Genomic DNA, 17,819 nt, shown 5'->3' on the forward strand with positions numbered 1-17,819 from the left:
TTTTTTTATCTGTGGTAGTGTGATCATTTCTGTTTGCTGGATAAATGTTATGAACTTGGAAAAATATACTTTACTAATGTATGGCACAAAATGTCAAACTATGTGGTTTGTGGAGTGTGTAGATTTCGGTTTACTAAATCAATGGTATGAACTTGGAAAGAGTATAACATACTAATTATTTATGTCATAGATAATTCTTGTAATAAGTAATGTTAGGAAGTTGTCACGATCTCACGATATCATTAGTAATGTGGGACTAAAGCTTTCGACAAGAAACGCAAATTTGGAGTCACCTATGTTTTTTACTTATGATAGATTCTTTATCATAAATGACAATGTATTGCTGGGTCTTGCAAGTCCCAAGACTAACACTACATTTTTAAAAGAACAAATAAATTGAAATAAATGTAATTATTAAACTTTGAAAATTTACAAAAAATTCGAATTCATTGGAAATCGATCAGTAGCTTGTATCGTGGAGTAAAAATACCGTTTAAATATGTCAAGATATACTTGTATACTAAGATATACTTGTATGATTTGTCTCTGCTTGTACTACAATACGAAGGAATGTCATACTTGATTGCATAATGATAGCATGTATTTTGAATTATCGTTAACTTGTTTAACCACCACTTTAAAATAGAAGTACTCAATTTTTATCAAAGTAAATTACCTAACATCTTAATGACTCAATATCGATATTTACAGTAGTACCAATTCTAGTAAAACATAAATTGTTATTCAATACTATCATTTAGATATGCTCAATATTGAATAATATTAATAATGACTCAATATCAATATTTACAGTAGTAACGATTCTAGTCAACTATAATTTATTGTTATTCCAAACTATCATTTAGATATTCTCGATGTTGAAGAATAATTTTCGGTTAATACTATATAACAAAAGTCTGAAGCAGAAAAACTTTTGTTTGCTTTCATTTCGATATTTGCGACATTTCGAAATGCTTTCATTCGATTTTACACTAAAAAATATGGAAAACATCGAGAACGTGCCATAGTTTGCAGCAATTCAGTACTGATGAAAAAATAAGCCAACAATAACTAGCACGACCCAAAATTGCAAAATCTTAAAAATGAAGATGTTGGTGAGGATGATGATGAGGAGAAGGAGGGAAGACTAAGTGAAGGATGGATGATGATGATGATGAGGAGGAGGAGGAGGAGGAGAAGGAGGTGGAGGAGGAGGAGTAGGAGGAGAAGAAGGAGAAGAAGAAGAAGAAGAAGAAGAAAAGAAGAAGAAAAAGAAAAAAAAGAAGAAGAAGAAGCAAAAGAAGACGAAAAAGAAGAAGCAAAAGATCAAGCAATAGAAAGAAGATGAAAAATAAAAGAAGAAGAAGCAAAAGAAGAGGAAGAAGAAGAAGAAGAAAAGAAGAAAGAAGAAGAAGAAGAAGAGTGTAAATGAAACAGACCCAGTTGCGAATCTCACGAAAAACTGCCGAAAAGACACAAGAGCGGCGAGGGCGTCTGGAACAACAAAACTGTTCTAACAGCTCTAGTACTGCGGCTGGCCTGGTTTTCTTTTACACTTTTACAAAAGAGACAAAAGGAAAATGAGAAGACAACGACAAAGTAGAAGAAGAAGGAGAAGAAGAAACTAGAAAAAAGTAGGAAGAAACGTGTCTAGAGCGAGCGTCAGACCAGCAGTGTCCCAATTTTCGACTCACGTTCTCAGCTGAACGCCATTCCAGATTTCAGAAGCAAAACAAGATGGATGAATAGAGAGGGAGAACAAAGGCTAGAAATTCGACAAAATCTAGCTGAAGGGAGCAGTGAGGTTGAAATAATATTTTCATCAATTTTGAAAAATCATAGTAACCCAGGTTTTTCATTTAATATTTTGTGTCGAAATTGAACTATTGTTGAGGTAGACCATCGATACTAGATAGAAGGAGATGTAACACAAATTTCGTCACAACCTTTTATTTATTGTGAAAACTTGGAAAAATATTTGACCGAGCGAAGTGAGGTCTAAAATTCAAGTCGACGGTTTGGCATTTCTCTTAATGTTTAAATGTTGCGCATTTACGGCGAAACGCGGTAATAGGTTTTCATGAAATTTGACAGTTATGTTCCTTTTTTAATTGCGCGTTGACGTTTATAAAAGGGTTTTAGAAATTTTGCATTTCAAAGATAATATAAAAGGAAAAAGGAGCCTCCTTCACACGCCAATATTGGAGTAAAAATCAGACTATAGAATTATTCATTATAAATCAGCTGACAAGTGATTACACAGATGTGTTGAGAAGCCAGTCTATTGCTGTATTTCCATAAGGTCTATAGTTTCAATCAGGTACTTGTGGATGAGAATACTGCGTGAGGTCTACTGTTCACAGAACTACTAGTAATCATAAGAGCTGAATTCTATTAGAATTGAAAATTGTTTCAGTTGTTACACCATTATCAATCTCTAGTAAACTAAGATTACGAATAAACTAGAGATAAGTATAAGCATCAAGAAAGAGATTGATTAATAAACTAGAGATAAATATGAAAATCAAGCAACAGAATAAATCCGATTCTTTATTTATTCAGCTTACTAGTAGTTCTGTGAACAGTAGACCTCACGCAGTATTCTCATCCACAAGTTCCTGATTGAAACTATAGACCTTATGGAAATACAGCAATAGACTGGCTTCTCCACACATCTGTGTAATCACTTGTCAGCTGATTTATGATGAATAATTTTATAGTCTGATTGTTACTCTAATATTGGCGTATGAAGGAGGCTTCTTTTTCCTTTTATATTATCCTTGGAATGCAAAATTTCCCAAAACCTTGTATATAGCCTACGTCGACGCGCAATTAAAGAAGGAACATACCTGTCAAATTTCATGAAAATCTATTACCGCGTTTCGCCGTAATGCGCAACATTTAAACATTCAAACATTTAAACATTAAGAGAAATGCCAATCCGTCGACTTGAATCTTAGACCTCACTTCGCTCGGTCAACTAAAGATTACGAATAACCTAGAGATAAGTATAAGCATCAAGAAAGAGATTGATTAATAAACTAGAGACAAATATGAAAATCAAGCAACAGAATAAATCCCATTCTTTATTTATTCAGCTTATTACTGTAATTTATTGAAAAATCTGGTGTGGTACACTCACACAACTTTCCTTGCTCATATTCGAAACTACGATCAGACTTTTGTATATGTGTAATAAATTGTTTTCAGAGTACTTTTTCCTTTGTGTAAATTGTGAAATTCAATGATTTTTTTAGTCGTCATTTTTTTAAAGTCGTCAAAACAGCTGTCTACAGATGAAATATCTCGACTATGTGTTCTTTTTATGAACTGCTCTACCTACCTACCTCATGCACGAGAAGGAGGTTACAAAGTCCATTTCTCAAGGATGGGGTGGACCCCCCATTAGTTTCCCAGAAAGGAGACTCATGCCAGTTAATAGAGCTGATAAATAACTATACAGAGTATGAATTTGAAAAAAATCGGTCAAGTTATTTTGAAAAAATCGTGAAAAACATGGTTTTTTAGTAATTATCCGCCATTTTTCTCAAGAATATTACGGAGCTCCTGCAATTTTCCAAGGAAAAAACTCATGCCAGTTGATAGGGCTTAAAAATAGCTCTCCATGGTATAAATTTGAAGAAAATCGTTGGAGCCGTTTTCGAGAAAACCGTGAAAAACATGGTTTTTTAGTCATTTTCCGCCATTTTTCTCAGAATATACGGAGCTCCTGAAATTTTCCCAGAAATGAGACTTATGCTAGTTGATAGGGTTATAAATAGCTATCCATGATATAATTTGAAGAGAATCGTTAGAGCCATTTTCGAGAAAAACGTGAAAAACATGGTTTTTTAGTAATTATCCGCCATTTTTTCCGCCATCTTGAATTGAATTTTATTGAATTTCTTATTGTCGGGTCCTCATGGTATAGGGACCTTAAGTTTAAAATTCAAGTCGATCGGTTATTATTAGGAATGGAGTTATCGTGTTCACAGACATACACACACCACACATACACACACACACATACACACACACACAGACCAATACCAAAAATCATTTTTTGGACTCAGGGGACCTTGAAACGTATAGAAAACTTGAAATTGGGGTACCTTAATTTTTTTTGGAAAGCAATACTTTCCTTACCTTTGGTAGTAGGGCAAGGAAAGTAAAAACTTGAGTACCGGTTTTTTAAAAGTCTATAAAAGGTGTAGAAAATACAGCTGTGTGGGAGATAATTATTATTGTAAGTACGTTAACAATGCTACATTATATGTTAAATGGTGGGGTTGTTTCTAATTTAATTGGCAGTACAAGATTTGTAGTACTTTCTTTGTTGCTGTAAAGACAATGTTGTGGTATAGTGAGGTCCACGTTATAATGGAAGTATTTGATTAACATTGATGTTGCTATCCTTGTCTATCATTCGACAAAGCCGGTTGCACTATCCTTTTCTAGCTCCACAACGATGCCAATTATGTTTTTGTCAGTGTAGAAATATAATTAATTAAGGCAGAGGATTGGCAATGCTATTCTCCATTTTTATCCACTGCCATTATAACGTAGACCTCACTATTGATATCCATATTGAATGAGAACGACTTGATATTGTCAAAATCAATAATTTACTAAAAAAGTTTGAAATATTAGGTTCATTTCTTACACCATTATCACTCTCTAGTAAGCTAAAAGCTCAAACATCGAGCAACAGGAAATGGAGCCATACGATTGGTAGTTGGTTGACCAATCAAGGTGAAGTCTGTCATTGGCCGAGACAAGCCACGCCCGAAGTAGGCGGAGTATTTAAACTATAGCAAACAACTAAAATCAAATGCAAGATTGAAAGCCAATGAGGAACTACCGTCCAATCAACCAAGATTAAATTCCAAAAGTAAATACAGAGAACAGTTTAACAAACCAACATATTTGAAAACTTTCAGGTTAACTTCTAAAGTTCTGGAGATAGAGTATACTAGTCTATTATTTAAAAATAAAAGCAAGTTATTATTTTTTCCTACAGTTACGTTGAAAAGTGGCCATTGCTGCACTGATTACAGTACGCAAAGAATCACTTTTCCGCTCTAGTGCGGGAAAAATTTTTCTGCACTCCAGATTTGCAACATGACAACGCAAAATACTTAGTAGGTTATATGGAGCAACAGTGCAGCAAAATGAAAATGAAGTTGGTAACAGTGACTGCTGTGGCTGCTATAGTGAGCAGAGGTGCAACGAAGCACAACGCGCTAATTATTATTCATTATAATATTATAACCAAGGACAACGAGGACTTTAGGATTTTAGGATTAAGGTTTTTATCAATAATAAAATTACACAGAAAAACATTTGATGCATTTCAGGCAATTTTACCCATAATTACCCACTTTTCATATTCAATGGTAACTGTAGGAAAAACTTCATGTGAAATACGTGCGCAAAGTTCCTCTGCTGCACTCAATAAACCATTCCGCCCTCGCCTACGGCTCGGGCGTAAACGTTTCTTTCGGTGCAGCAAACTGTCACTTTGCGCACTAGTTGCACAAATAACTATATTATAATTATTATTTCGTACTCAAGTGTTTCTCAGAACTCTATATTATAGGTATTCTGTTATTTAAGCTATCAATACTGTGTAATCATCATCCATCATGAACTTGGCTTGTAAAGCCTGTTCCGGTGTCGACCGCTTCCTCGGTCTTCCGACGTCTCTTCTCCCATCCAACTCTAACTTCCAAGCTTGTAGTGGAAGACGAGTTGGTGGCATACGACTCAAGTGATTTGTCCATTTTAATCTGTATTTTTTAATGATTGCTGTTAGTGGTTGCACATTGCACTCACTTCGAATTGTTTCATTTCTTATGTGGTCTCGTCTCGAGTATCCTTGAATGCTGCGCAGAAACCTCATCTCTGATGCCTGAATTCGTGAGTCATCATTCTTGGTCTTTGTCCATACCTCACTACCGTATTTCATTAAAGGGATGGCCATTGTCCTATAGAACTTATCTCAGTCTCACTTCTGGCCTTACCCTTTAATGTTCGGTGAATGACTCCACAAATTGAGTTAAATTTCCTATTTTCTGAAGTATATCACATTCTCTGTCATAGGATACATCACAGCCGAGATATTTGAAGTTGCTCACCTGTTCCATTCTTATATTATTCAGAACTATTTTGGAACGTAAGGGCCACTTGCCCCGAAATGCCATTACTTTCGATTTCTGAGCTGATATAATCATATTGAAATCTGTACTTAATATACTGTGTAATAACATAATAAATTATTTCCACAATTTTTGAAAAAATAATAATTGGTTTCCAAAATTCAAGTCGGTTCATTTCTTATCACTGAATGCTTGGATTTGAGTGAAATTTTGCATTACACTCCAGTATGCTCCTCCAAAGAAAAGTGGAAAGTAGCTGAAGGGCCTAAAAATAGTGACTACGATGAAAACCTACAATCTGACGTCATGTTTACACAATATGAATAAAATTGAACATTTGCTTATACTTCTGAAATATGGAGCATTTGCTTCATTTTCTATGGATAAACGTGAGCAAAACCTTTTGCTCATGCTCATAAAAAAAATAGATTGAGCATTTGCTCAAAAGTGAAAGCTTATACTCAAAATAGTATGAATAAACTGGAGCATTTGCTCAACTTTTGAAGCAAATGCTTCAAAAAAGGTGAGTCTAGTCTAGAGCAGCGTATCACCTTTTGCTCATAGTAAATGGCTCAACTAATTCGTATGAGGAAAAGGAAACTATACCAGATACGATCACAACCAATAGTTGAGAACTATAAAACTCTTTTTAGATTCAACCATGATATATATCACCATTATCCCTACAAAAGAATGAATACAAAAGATAGCCTGATATAAAGATAACGATCACAAAATAGGAAATAGGAATTTAAGAAGATGAGAGTGTAGACGATTATAAGAAGGCTATTGATATTATAAGAATATGCTGAAGATTATTATAGAGATGACATTTATCACGCTATTATTTCAAAATTCTAACCTAAAACTCAATTCATAAATAGAAAACAACACAAACACAAGCGGTGTCTCCCTACTTGCATATTTAGCGCTTACGTGAGCTAAAAAACAAAGTAAGGCTACAAAAGCGAATCAGTTGATGAAAACCCTTTAAAATACGTGAGCATTAGCTCCAGAGTTCAGGAGCATAAGGTAAGAGTAAAGGTAAAGCTTATTCATATAAAAATGAGCAAATGCTTATGCTTCTACCTAATGCTCTTGAGCAAAACCTTATACTCCATTCTCTTTCATGAGCATTTGCTCTGGTTTCATTCATATGGGCCCATAATTATTCAACTCTTAGCATCAGATCGATAAATACATTAAAATCAAATGCTAAATCACATCAAACTGATGTTTCTGTTTCTCAGCTAGTTTATGTAGATAACTCTTATCAACAACGTCGAAAAACAGCTATCAACGTAGACAACGCTAATAACATTACAAACTACACTTTCATAATCTAATCAAATGTTCAGCTTCTTCAAAACACAGCTCAAGTACAACATCACACATTTCCTGGTCGAGATAGCATTCAAATTACATCAACATTTGAAATTTGAAGAGCTGTACAATCAATGTCTACACGAGATAAGATGTCACCCGTCCTACCATTTGACGCAATTTGCGCCCAGTGATGGATGTACAGCTATGAATCACTACACACACCTTCAAGGCAAGTTTGCACAACAGAGAGAGACAGAAAAACGAGAGGAACAGAAAGAGACAGAAAAACGAGAGGAACAGAAAGAGACAGAAAAACGAGAGGAACAGAAAGAGACAGAAAAACGAGAGGAACAGAAAGAGACAGAAAAACGAGAGGAACAGAAAGAGACAGAAAAACGAGAGGAACAGAAAGAGACAGAAAAACGAGAGGAACAGAGACAGAAAAACGAGAGGAACAGAAAGATACAGAAAAACGAGAGGAACAGAGACAGAAAAACGAGAGGAACAGAGACAGAAAAACGAGAGGAACAGAAAGAGACGGAAAAACGAGAGAATAGAAAGATACAGAAAAACGAGAGAACAGAAAGAGACAGAAAAACGAGAGGAACAGAGACAGAAAAACGAGAGGAACAGAAAGAGACAGAAAAACGAGAGGAACAGAGGCAGAAAAACGAGAGGAATAGAAAGAGACAGAAAAATGAGAGGAAGAGAAAGAGACAGAAAAACGAGAGGAACAGAGACAGAAAAACGAGAGGAACAGAAATATACAGAAAAACGAGAGGAACAGAGGCAGAAAAACGAGAGGAATAGAAAGAGACAGAAAAACGAGAGGAAGAGAAAGAGACAGAAAAACGAGAGGAACAGAGACAGAAAAACGAGAGGAACAGAAATAGACAGAAAAACGAGAGGAACAGAAAGATACAGAAAAACGAGAGGGACAGAAGCAAAACCGACGGAGAGAACGAAAAAGTTCAATATATGCACTCGATAAAAATTCAACAGCCGACGAACAATGCCCAGAACTGTGAATAGAGGTGTGTTTTAGGCGTGTGTTCTGGGAGAGGGAGAGAGATGACAGATTTGATTTAGAAGAGAATAGAGAGAGAAAAAGAATGTGATAAAGTATGTGGCGATATGGTGACGAAAGTGTTACCACCCCCACTGTGTGTAACTATGGGAGTGGTTCTTTTCTAGCACTTATTTATCGTGTTTTCCTCTCTATCTCTAACACTTTGTTCTCTTACTCCTTCTCTTTACCCTTTTTATATTTCTACCTCATTGTTCTTTCTCCCTCAAAACTGCTCTTCACCTCCTCTTTGCCTAATTTCTATTTATTTTTTCCCTCTACTCATCCTCTGACCCCTTTCACCAGCATTCCTCATTCCCCTCCTTCTTTATTGCATCTTCATTCATTGTCTGCTCATTTTCTTTTCCCCTTCACTACCTCTTCCTTCCACGCTGTCTCTACTCTCTATTATTTTCTCTGTTTCTCCCCTTCCTGATTCTCTTTTACTTGGCACTTCAATTCATGTATTAGTATGCTTAGTCCTTTTACTTTTCTCTTTCTGATTTTCTCACAGTTCCTCTTTTCGCTCTTTCCCTCGCATTCCTCTTCTGCATTTTTACTCCTTTCCTCCTCGTTTTTTTGCTCTCTTACTCCTTCCTCATCTTCTTTTTCCTCCCGCTTGCCCACAACTTCTTTTTCCTACTTCTTCTTCACTTCGCTCTCCTACTCCTCCACTTATTCTCTACCAACTTTCTTATTCTCCTACGCACATTCTCTCTCTTTCTCCTTCTCTTAGCACTCTTTCTCCTCCTGTCGATCCTCTTTCTCCTGCTCCACATTCTTCTTCTTGCACATCTTCTACCTTTTAGGGTCAAGGACTGTTTCGATCCTCATTTTTTACATTTTCTTTCTCTTATTCTACAATATCTTTCTCCTTCTTTAGGACCTTTCTCTCATCTCTTTGCTCTCTTTCCCCTCACATTCATAATCTACTTCTTCTCATTTTTCCTATTTCCCTCCTCTTAGCTTCCCTTAACCTCTCAGCTCTCTCTCTCTCTCTCTCTCTCTCTCTCTCTCCCTCTCTCTCTCTCTCTCTCACTCTCTCTCTCTCTCTCTAGCCCGGTCGTGTGTTAATGGGAAGGATATTTTATATCCTTCTTAGAGAATCAACAATTATTTGTTGAAACATCGCCGATTTATGAAGTTACATCACATTATTATATTATCGTTATTCTAATTGCATCAAATCTTTATTCTCATTGATTAATTATTTATACTTTGTAAAAATTCGTTGAATGACTAGCATTATCATCATTTAATGTAAATTAGTGTATAAGCCAGTAAATATTGTAACATACATAAATAAAGAAATCTAATCTAATCTAATCTCTCTCTCATCTCCTCTCTTCCTCTCTTATTCTACAATCTCTTTTTTCTTCTTTACAACCTTTTTCTCACCTCTTTGCTCTTCTTCCCCTCCTTTCTCCCACATTCATAATCTACTTCTAATTTTTCATATTTCCCTTCTCTTAGCTACCTTTCACCTCTCACCTCTCTTTCATCTCCTCTCTTCCTCCTATTTCTTCCTCTCTTATTCTACAATCTCTCTTTCACCTCCTCCTTGTTCAACCTTTTTCTCATCTCTTTGCTCATCTTTCTCTCCTTTTCTTCACATTCATAATTTCTTTCTTCTAATTTTTCCTATTTCCCTCTTCTTAGCTTCCTCTATCCTCTCCTTCATCTCCTCTCTTCCTCCTATTTCTTCCTCTCGTTCAACAGCTCTCAAACCTCTCTCCCTCTCACCTTTCCATTTCCCATTTCATAGCGTCCTCTCACCACTCTTCCACCTCCTCCCTTCCACCTATTTCTTCCTCTCTTTCACCACCTCTCCAACCTCACTCTCTCTCTCACCTCAACCCTCTTCTCCTAACATCCTCTCTACCCTCTCTCTCACCCATCCCACCTCTCCACCCAACAACCTACACTGATTTGATTTCTGAAATGCATATAAAAACCTTCCGCTGGCCATTTACATAAAACACACATCTCTTAAATAAATTTTCAATCCATTATTCAGCGGGGCATCAGTTATTTAACAAACAGTGGATCCCTGCATGGCAACGAAGCATGGCTTCAGGCACAAAAGAATAATAATTTCGCCTTTCATTTCCAAATGATAAAAATCAGCACGTGGCTCAGATTTTCTTGTTTTTTCATAACGGTAACAATGGACTGTTTACTGCAATATCATTGGGTGAATTGGTTTCGATGCAGAGTGTTTATTTTAAGATTAATTCCATCTCCGATTGCTGACAATCTGTATTGATTAAATGGGAAGAATTGGAGTTATATTCAAGGAATACTGACAGTTTAAATTGAATTTCACCAAGGAATAGCCCAAATTTTTATCCTATTATAAAATACATGACCCAAGGCAAATGAATTTGACTTTGTGAAGAGATCTGCCAAATTTAGGTTCTACAATTTACAAATCGACAGGATTGAGGTCATATTGACCTATGACAAGGGAGGAAGTCAATAGAAAAATTAGTTAGGAATAGCAGACAAAACAGTAGTAGTGGGAAAGTGTAAAAAATCTAGATCCAACCAATACATTGAAGATGTTAAGAAATAATGATGTTTGCAATGTTTGAACTATGAGACTCTTTCAAACTACATATATTTAAATAAAACTAGTTTCTCGAATCGCTCTGTACTAGATAACTAGGCCTTCATCTTCATGATAGATAATCCGTTTTTGTTTGCAATAATGAAAAAGGAACAGAAAAATTTATATCATGGAAGTATGAAAATCTAGTCATGCAGTCAGTATTTTAGAGATTTCTCAAAGTTAACTGCTTACTCTGCATCAATACAAAGGAGATGAACTTGGGAAGATTATTCTACCCATATACAATAGTTTTTTCAAGACTTTATAAATATTAAACAAAAATACTGAGAAATTGTCAAAAAACACAGACTTATTGATACTTAGAAAGACCGGTTTCGGTTGTTACACCATTGTCAATCTATGATAAACTACAGAGATTGTACTACTATAGTGGGGTCCACGTAATAATGACAGTATTTGATCAACTTTGGTTATGCTATTCTTGTCTATCATTCGACAAAGCCGGTGGTACTATCCTTTTCTAGGTCCACAACGGTGCCAATTATGTTTTTGACAGTGTAGAAATATAATTAATTAATGCAGAGGATCGGCATCGCTATTCTTCTATCTTCATCCACTGTCAATAACGTGAACCTCACTGTAGTTTATCAGAGATTGACAACGGTGTAACAACCGAAACCGGTCTTTCTAAGTATCAATAAATCTGTGGTTTTGACAATTTCTTAGTATTTTTATTTAATATGAATAATTACCACAATATCAACTACTCAACTACACAAAAAGTGACTTTATAAATAAGTAGAAAGCTTACTGGCTTAAGCTACAGTAAGCTACAAGCTTACTGACCAGGTAAATCGACAGAGAGGTATAATCAAACTCTTTCTTCGTTTAACCGAATACGAATCAAAATACATTGTATACTTTGAAAATCACTGAATTTACCACTAGAAGTACTGTAATTTATAAAAATCAGATATTTCTTTCAATCGAATGTAAATTAAATTCATTTCATCCTTTGAAAGAATCTTCAATTTTTTTTCAATTAGTACTGAAATTGAAATTTTGGATGATTCTCGTTTCTTTCAAACAAATAATATGAATAAAATACATTCTATCCTTTGAAAGAACCAAAAATTTTACATTCAAATAGTACTGAAATTTGAAAAAATCAGATGGTTCTCGTTTCTTTCAATAAAATAATATGGATAGTATACTTGGAAAAAGCATTCAATATTGCTCTCGAACAGTACTGTAATTCATAAAACACAGAGTCAAAAAATAGCTCGCTGACCAGAGATAAGTTATAGATATGGCCCGATGACATACAGTCGTCAGAAAATCCTTCACACGACACGCAACACGATAAAATGACTTGAATTTCCCACCGGATTTCCCTTTCCCCGGCGGCAATGGCTGATTGAATGGCCCCTTAATGGCATCGTTATAGCTGAGGCTAATGAAACAAGACAAAGAACTGGTCTGAGATTGATGCCTGCAAAGGGTAGTATGAGAGACTACCTAGCAGATTGTTTCTAAAAATGGATTTGATTTATAAAGATGAGACAAGTAAAAATGAGACATGAGAATATTTCATGATTTATTACAGACAGAATAGATTTTCAGTTCACTAGAGTATGATGATGGCTTCTTCTAATTATAAATATAATTGTAACTCTAATTTTTCTCCAATTCTAACAGAAAAATTTAGTAAAAATAAAAACTATAACTTCAACTAGAGTTAAATTCAACTTGAAAGAGATGAGTTAACTTCAACGTTATTAACGTAAATTTTACTTCAAGAGTCGATTCTCGCGAACATCATATTTTGGTTAATTCTGAACACTTTGGTGGTAAAACCAATCCGATATCTCTCACAATAACTAAATAGCAAGCGATATAAAAATTTCTGTCAATAATGACCGCCATCTTGAATTTTTTCAATGATGTCGACTATTTTCGTTTCCATCATCAATATTCTTATTCGGTTTGTTGGGAGAAGAAAGAGGAAGAAATGGTGAAGAAGAGGAAGAAGAAGAAGAAGAAGTAGGATGAGGATTAGGAGAAGAAGATGGATAAGGAGGAAGAAATGCAGAAGAAGAGGAAGAAGATGGAGAAGATGAAGAGGAGAAAGTAATAGGAGATTGGGGTGGAGTTAAAGACAAAGGAGGAGAAGAAGAAGAACACAGGAAGGAAAAATAAGCAAAGATTGAGAAGAAGAAAGAGGATAAGCTTATGTAGTAGAAGAAGGATCAGAAGAAGAAAGAGTACTTGAAGAAGATTTTTAGAAGAAGAAAAAAATGGGGAAATGATGGAGAAGAGGAGAAAATCAAAACGTGATGAAAGAATAAGCAGAGTTGGACAAGAAAAATGAGGATAAGTATAAGAAATAGAAAAAAGATTAGAAGTGGATAGATGACAAAGTGAAAGTGGGAGATGGATCTTGAGAAGAAAAATTATAATTTGAATAAAAACGAAGAGATGTGTAGGAGGCGGAATATGAAAATGAGGAGAAGAAGATGAATGAAGAGAAGGATAGAAAATAGAAAGAGGAAAATGAGAAGGCGTGGTAGAAGATGAAAAAACGTAATGGAAGAATAAAGGAGAAGAAGGAAGGAGAAGGAACAGGAACAGACGAGATTGAGTAACATATGAATCAAGAAAGAAAATGAAGATGAAGAAGTAGAAAAGATTCTTAGATCCTTTATAAGACGGAGTAAAAGACAAAGAAGAAAGTCGAATAGAGAAAATCTGAGTGGAAAATACAGAAGATGAAAGAGGAAAAATAAGATGAAGTAAAAGAAGAAGAAGAAAAGAAGAAGAAGAAGGAGGAGTTGGAGAAGGAGGAGGAGGTGGAGGAGGATGAGAAGATGAAGAAGAGGCAGCAGATGATGAGAAGAAGAAGAAGAACACGAGAGAAGCAGAAGAACTCAAGTGGATGTACAAATTATAATGAATTTGGGTGTAAGGGAGCCAGGGGCTATATGTATCCATCAATGCTCCTCCAAATTTGGGAGCTCAATTATTGTAAGGGGGTACCGTGGGCGCAGTAGTAGATCACCTTGCCGAAATAACAGCTGATAATTTTTGCAGATGTTGTCTAACTGCGCCTTCTTTTGTGTGTCAAGGACAAATGCATCAGAGAACGTTGTAATTACTGGCCTATCCCTATGTTCAGTCCTATCATCTGCCTCAATCGAATCTAGATGGAACAGAGCTGGGTGTAGTTGAGAGCTGGATAATTATGATAAACTATATTGTAATTAAAATGTTCAGGTGTAGCTGTAGTTAAGGAAACTTATATACAGTCGAACGAAGTCGATTATCCCGAGAAAAAATTCGCTGCAGAGAGGTATTCGTTATTGAGAGGTTGTTCTGTCAAGAAAACTGCCACGATCTTATGTATCATGGCGGTTGAACACAAACTACGGTAATTTTGGCAATAAATACTATAATAACTCAACTTTCCTATTTTTTAATGTTTTATTTGAAAAAGAGAGTAATTTTTAGTTGAATTTTTTTATTTGAATGAAACATTAGTTCAATAAACGACTCACATCTATTCAAATAGTCGAACATGTTGTCTGGTACATTATTTTCGAGTTTTAGTCCTCGCCTGATAATTTTGCAAGCTTCAAAACTCTTGATGGACGGATTTCAGGCGAGGACTAAAACTCGAAAATAATGTACCAGACAAAATGTTCGACTATTTGAATAGATGTGAGTCGTTTATTGAACATAATGTTTCATTCAAATACAAAATTCAACTAAAAATTACTCTCTTTTTCAAATAAAACATTAAAAAATAGGAAAGTTGAATTATTATAGTATTTATTGCCAAAATTACCGTAGTTGTGTTCAACCGCCATGATACATAAGATCGTGGCAGTTTTCTTGACAGAACAACCTCTCAATAACGAATACCTCTCTGCAGCGAATTTTTTCTCGGGATAATCGACTCGCTATACAGAGGTTCGACTGTATATAAGTTTTCTTAACTACAGCTACACCTGAAAATTTTAATTACAAGATAGTTTTTCATAATTATTCAGCTCTCAACTACACCCAACTGTGTTCCATCTAGATTCGATTGAGGCAGATGATAGGACTGAACATAGGGATAGGCCAGTAATTACAACGTTCTCTGATGGATTTGTCCTTGACACACAAAAGAAGGCGCAGTTAGACAACATCTGCAAAAATTATCAGCTGTTATTTTGGCAAGGTGATCTACTACTGCGCCCACGGTACCCCCTTACAATAATTGAGCTCCCAAATTTGGAGGAGCATTGATGGATACATATAGCCCCTGGCTCCCTTACACCCAAATTCATTATAATTTGTACATCCACTTGAGTTTCTTCTGCTTCTCTCGTGTTCTTCTTCTTCTTCTTCATCATCTGCTGCTTCTTCTTCATCTTCTCATCCTCCTCCACCTCCTCCTTCTCTTCTCCACCTCCTCCTTCTTCTTCTTCTTCTTCTTCTTGTTTTACTTCATCTTATTTTTCCTCTTTCATCTTCTGTATTTTCCACTCAGATTTTCTCTATTCGACTTTCTTCTTTGTCTTTTACTCCGTCTTATAAAGGATCTAAGAATCTCTTCTATTTCTTCAACTATTTCTCTTCATTCTACTTCTTCATCTTCATTTTCTTTCTTGATTCTTATGTTACTCAATCTCCTCTGTTCCTGTTCCTTCTCCTTCCTTCTTCTCCTTTATTCTTCCATTACGTTTTTTCATCTTCTCCCACGCCTTCTCATTTTCCTCTTTCTATTTTCTATCCTTCTCTTCATTCATCTTCTTCTCCTCATTTTCATATTCCGCCTCCTTACACATCTCTTCGTCTTTATTCAAATTTAAATTTTTCTTCTCAAAATCCATCTCCCACTTTCACTTTGTCATCTTTCCACTTCTAATCCTTTTTCTATTTCTTATACTTATCCTCATTTTTCTTGTCCAACTCTGCTTATTCTTTCATCACGTTTTGATTTTCTCCTCTTCTCCATCATTTCCCCATTTTTTTCTTCTTCTAAAAATCTTCTTCAAGTACTCTTTCTTCTTCTGATCCTTCTTCTACTACATAAGCTTATCCTCTTTCTTCTTCTCAATCTTTGCTTATTTTTCCTTCCTGTGTTCTTCTTCTTCTCCTCCTTTGTCTTTAACTCCACCCCAATCTCCTATTACTTTCTCCTCTTCATCTTCTCTATCTTCTTCCTCTTCTTCTGCATTTCTTCCTCCTTATCCATCTTCTTCTCCTAATCCTCATCCTACTTCTTCTTCTTCTTCATCACCTCCTTCTTCTTCTTCTTCATCACCTCCTTCTTCTTCTTCCTCTTCTTCACCATTTCTTCCTCTTTCTTCTCCCAATCCTCATCCTACTTCTTCTTCTTCTTTTATTTTTTTTTTCTCTTCTTCTTCATCATCATCATCATCATCATCATTAACATCCTCCTCCTCCTTCTTCTTCATCATCGCCTTCTCCTTATTCTTCTCGACCTCTCCCTTCTTCCACTTCTTCCTTGTCCTCTTTCTATTACTAGTCCTTCTCTCTCCCCTTATTCTTCATCCTCTTCTTTATCTCCTTGTTCACATGGTAAGGTATCAGTAGCCCAACTCGTTTGCATAAGGAATTGGCAACAGTTGAGTGAATGCGTAACCGATCATTATTTTTTGTTCAATTAGCAGCCTCAACGCCAAACCAACGCCAAGGTTATGTGCTAATGCTAACTAGTAATTAGTTAAAGCCCACTTTCTCAACTTATCGATCCATACAATGAACAAAAATGAATTCGTTTCGGCTCAACTCAATGAAAGTGTTGAAAACATTGAATCTATAGTAATCGTTATCGAAATATTTTAAAAGATTCGGGCATCCGAAAAACGTAATTTATAAACGTAATAGTTTTTCAAGACGAATTAATAAAACCATAGAGAAACAATAGCGTAAGTAGATATCCCATGGTATAGGGTGTTTATGTCGCATCTTTTACTGTTATCTCAAGCCGATTACTGTCGATTATTGTCTATGTTTACTGTTTTGACCGGGTAAGAGTGTATGAACGGCACAATATGAGAGACTACCAGCGTCATAAAGCTTCACAGGAAAGAACTACGTGGGCTATCGGCTTGAGATAACAGTAAAAGTTGCGACATAAACGCCCTATACCATGGGATATCTACTTATGATATTGTTTCTCTATGATAAAACTAATATAGTCAGTTACATGAATAAAGTAGAAAATTTCATATTGGATGAAAACGACATGGAATTATTGTTAAAACCACAATTAGGCCTATGAATTTGTGACACTTGTTCCTGTTGTTACAGAATTGCCAATAATCTTTAATCAACTTTATAACATACTAATTATTTCAATCACCAATCTCTAACTAACTTTATAACATACTAATCATTCCACAATAATCATTATTTCATACTAATTATTTCACAAGGAATTGACAGTGTAGGCCTACATGTTGTTTAATTCATTCATCGCAATATGACGTTCTAAAACATTGCAGAATTCTGAATGAAATGTAAGAATAGTACTTTTCAAAATTAAAATAGGGAATTATATGAAATTTGAACTGGTATTCCAATCATAACATGGTTTGAATGATTGAGTTTTAAAAAAAATGTCAGAGGCTCGACAGTGAAATGCCTAAATTATCAGTTCATTTGTTTCTAAACACAATCCCAT

The 17,819-nt window shown here is 35.4% G+C and overlaps 1 protein-coding gene across 1 annotated transcript; it reads left to right on the forward strand.

Annotated features, from left to right (window-relative positions):
- Positions 1-1,360: 1,360 nt before the first annotated feature.
- LOC120355973 (vicilin-like seed storage protein At2g18540) lies at positions 1,361-13,918 on the forward strand (the record flags this gene model as incomplete). The annotated part of the gene is made up of 3 exons (XM_039444748.1): positions 1,361-1,424; positions 7,687-8,146; positions 13,400-13,918. Coding segments are annotated over 3 exons (618 nt in total), but the record flags the coding sequence as incomplete, so codon positions are not given.
- Positions 13,919-17,819: the final 3,901 nt, after the last annotated feature.

Source organism: Nilaparvata lugens, unplaced genomic scaffold (genome assembly GCF_014356525.2).
Source record: "Nilaparvata lugens isolate BPH unplaced genomic scaffold, ASM1435652v1 scaffold5409, whole genome shotgun sequence".
Taxonomy (NCBI): domain Eukaryota; kingdom Metazoa; phylum Arthropoda; class Insecta; order Hemiptera; family Delphacidae; genus Nilaparvata; species Nilaparvata lugens.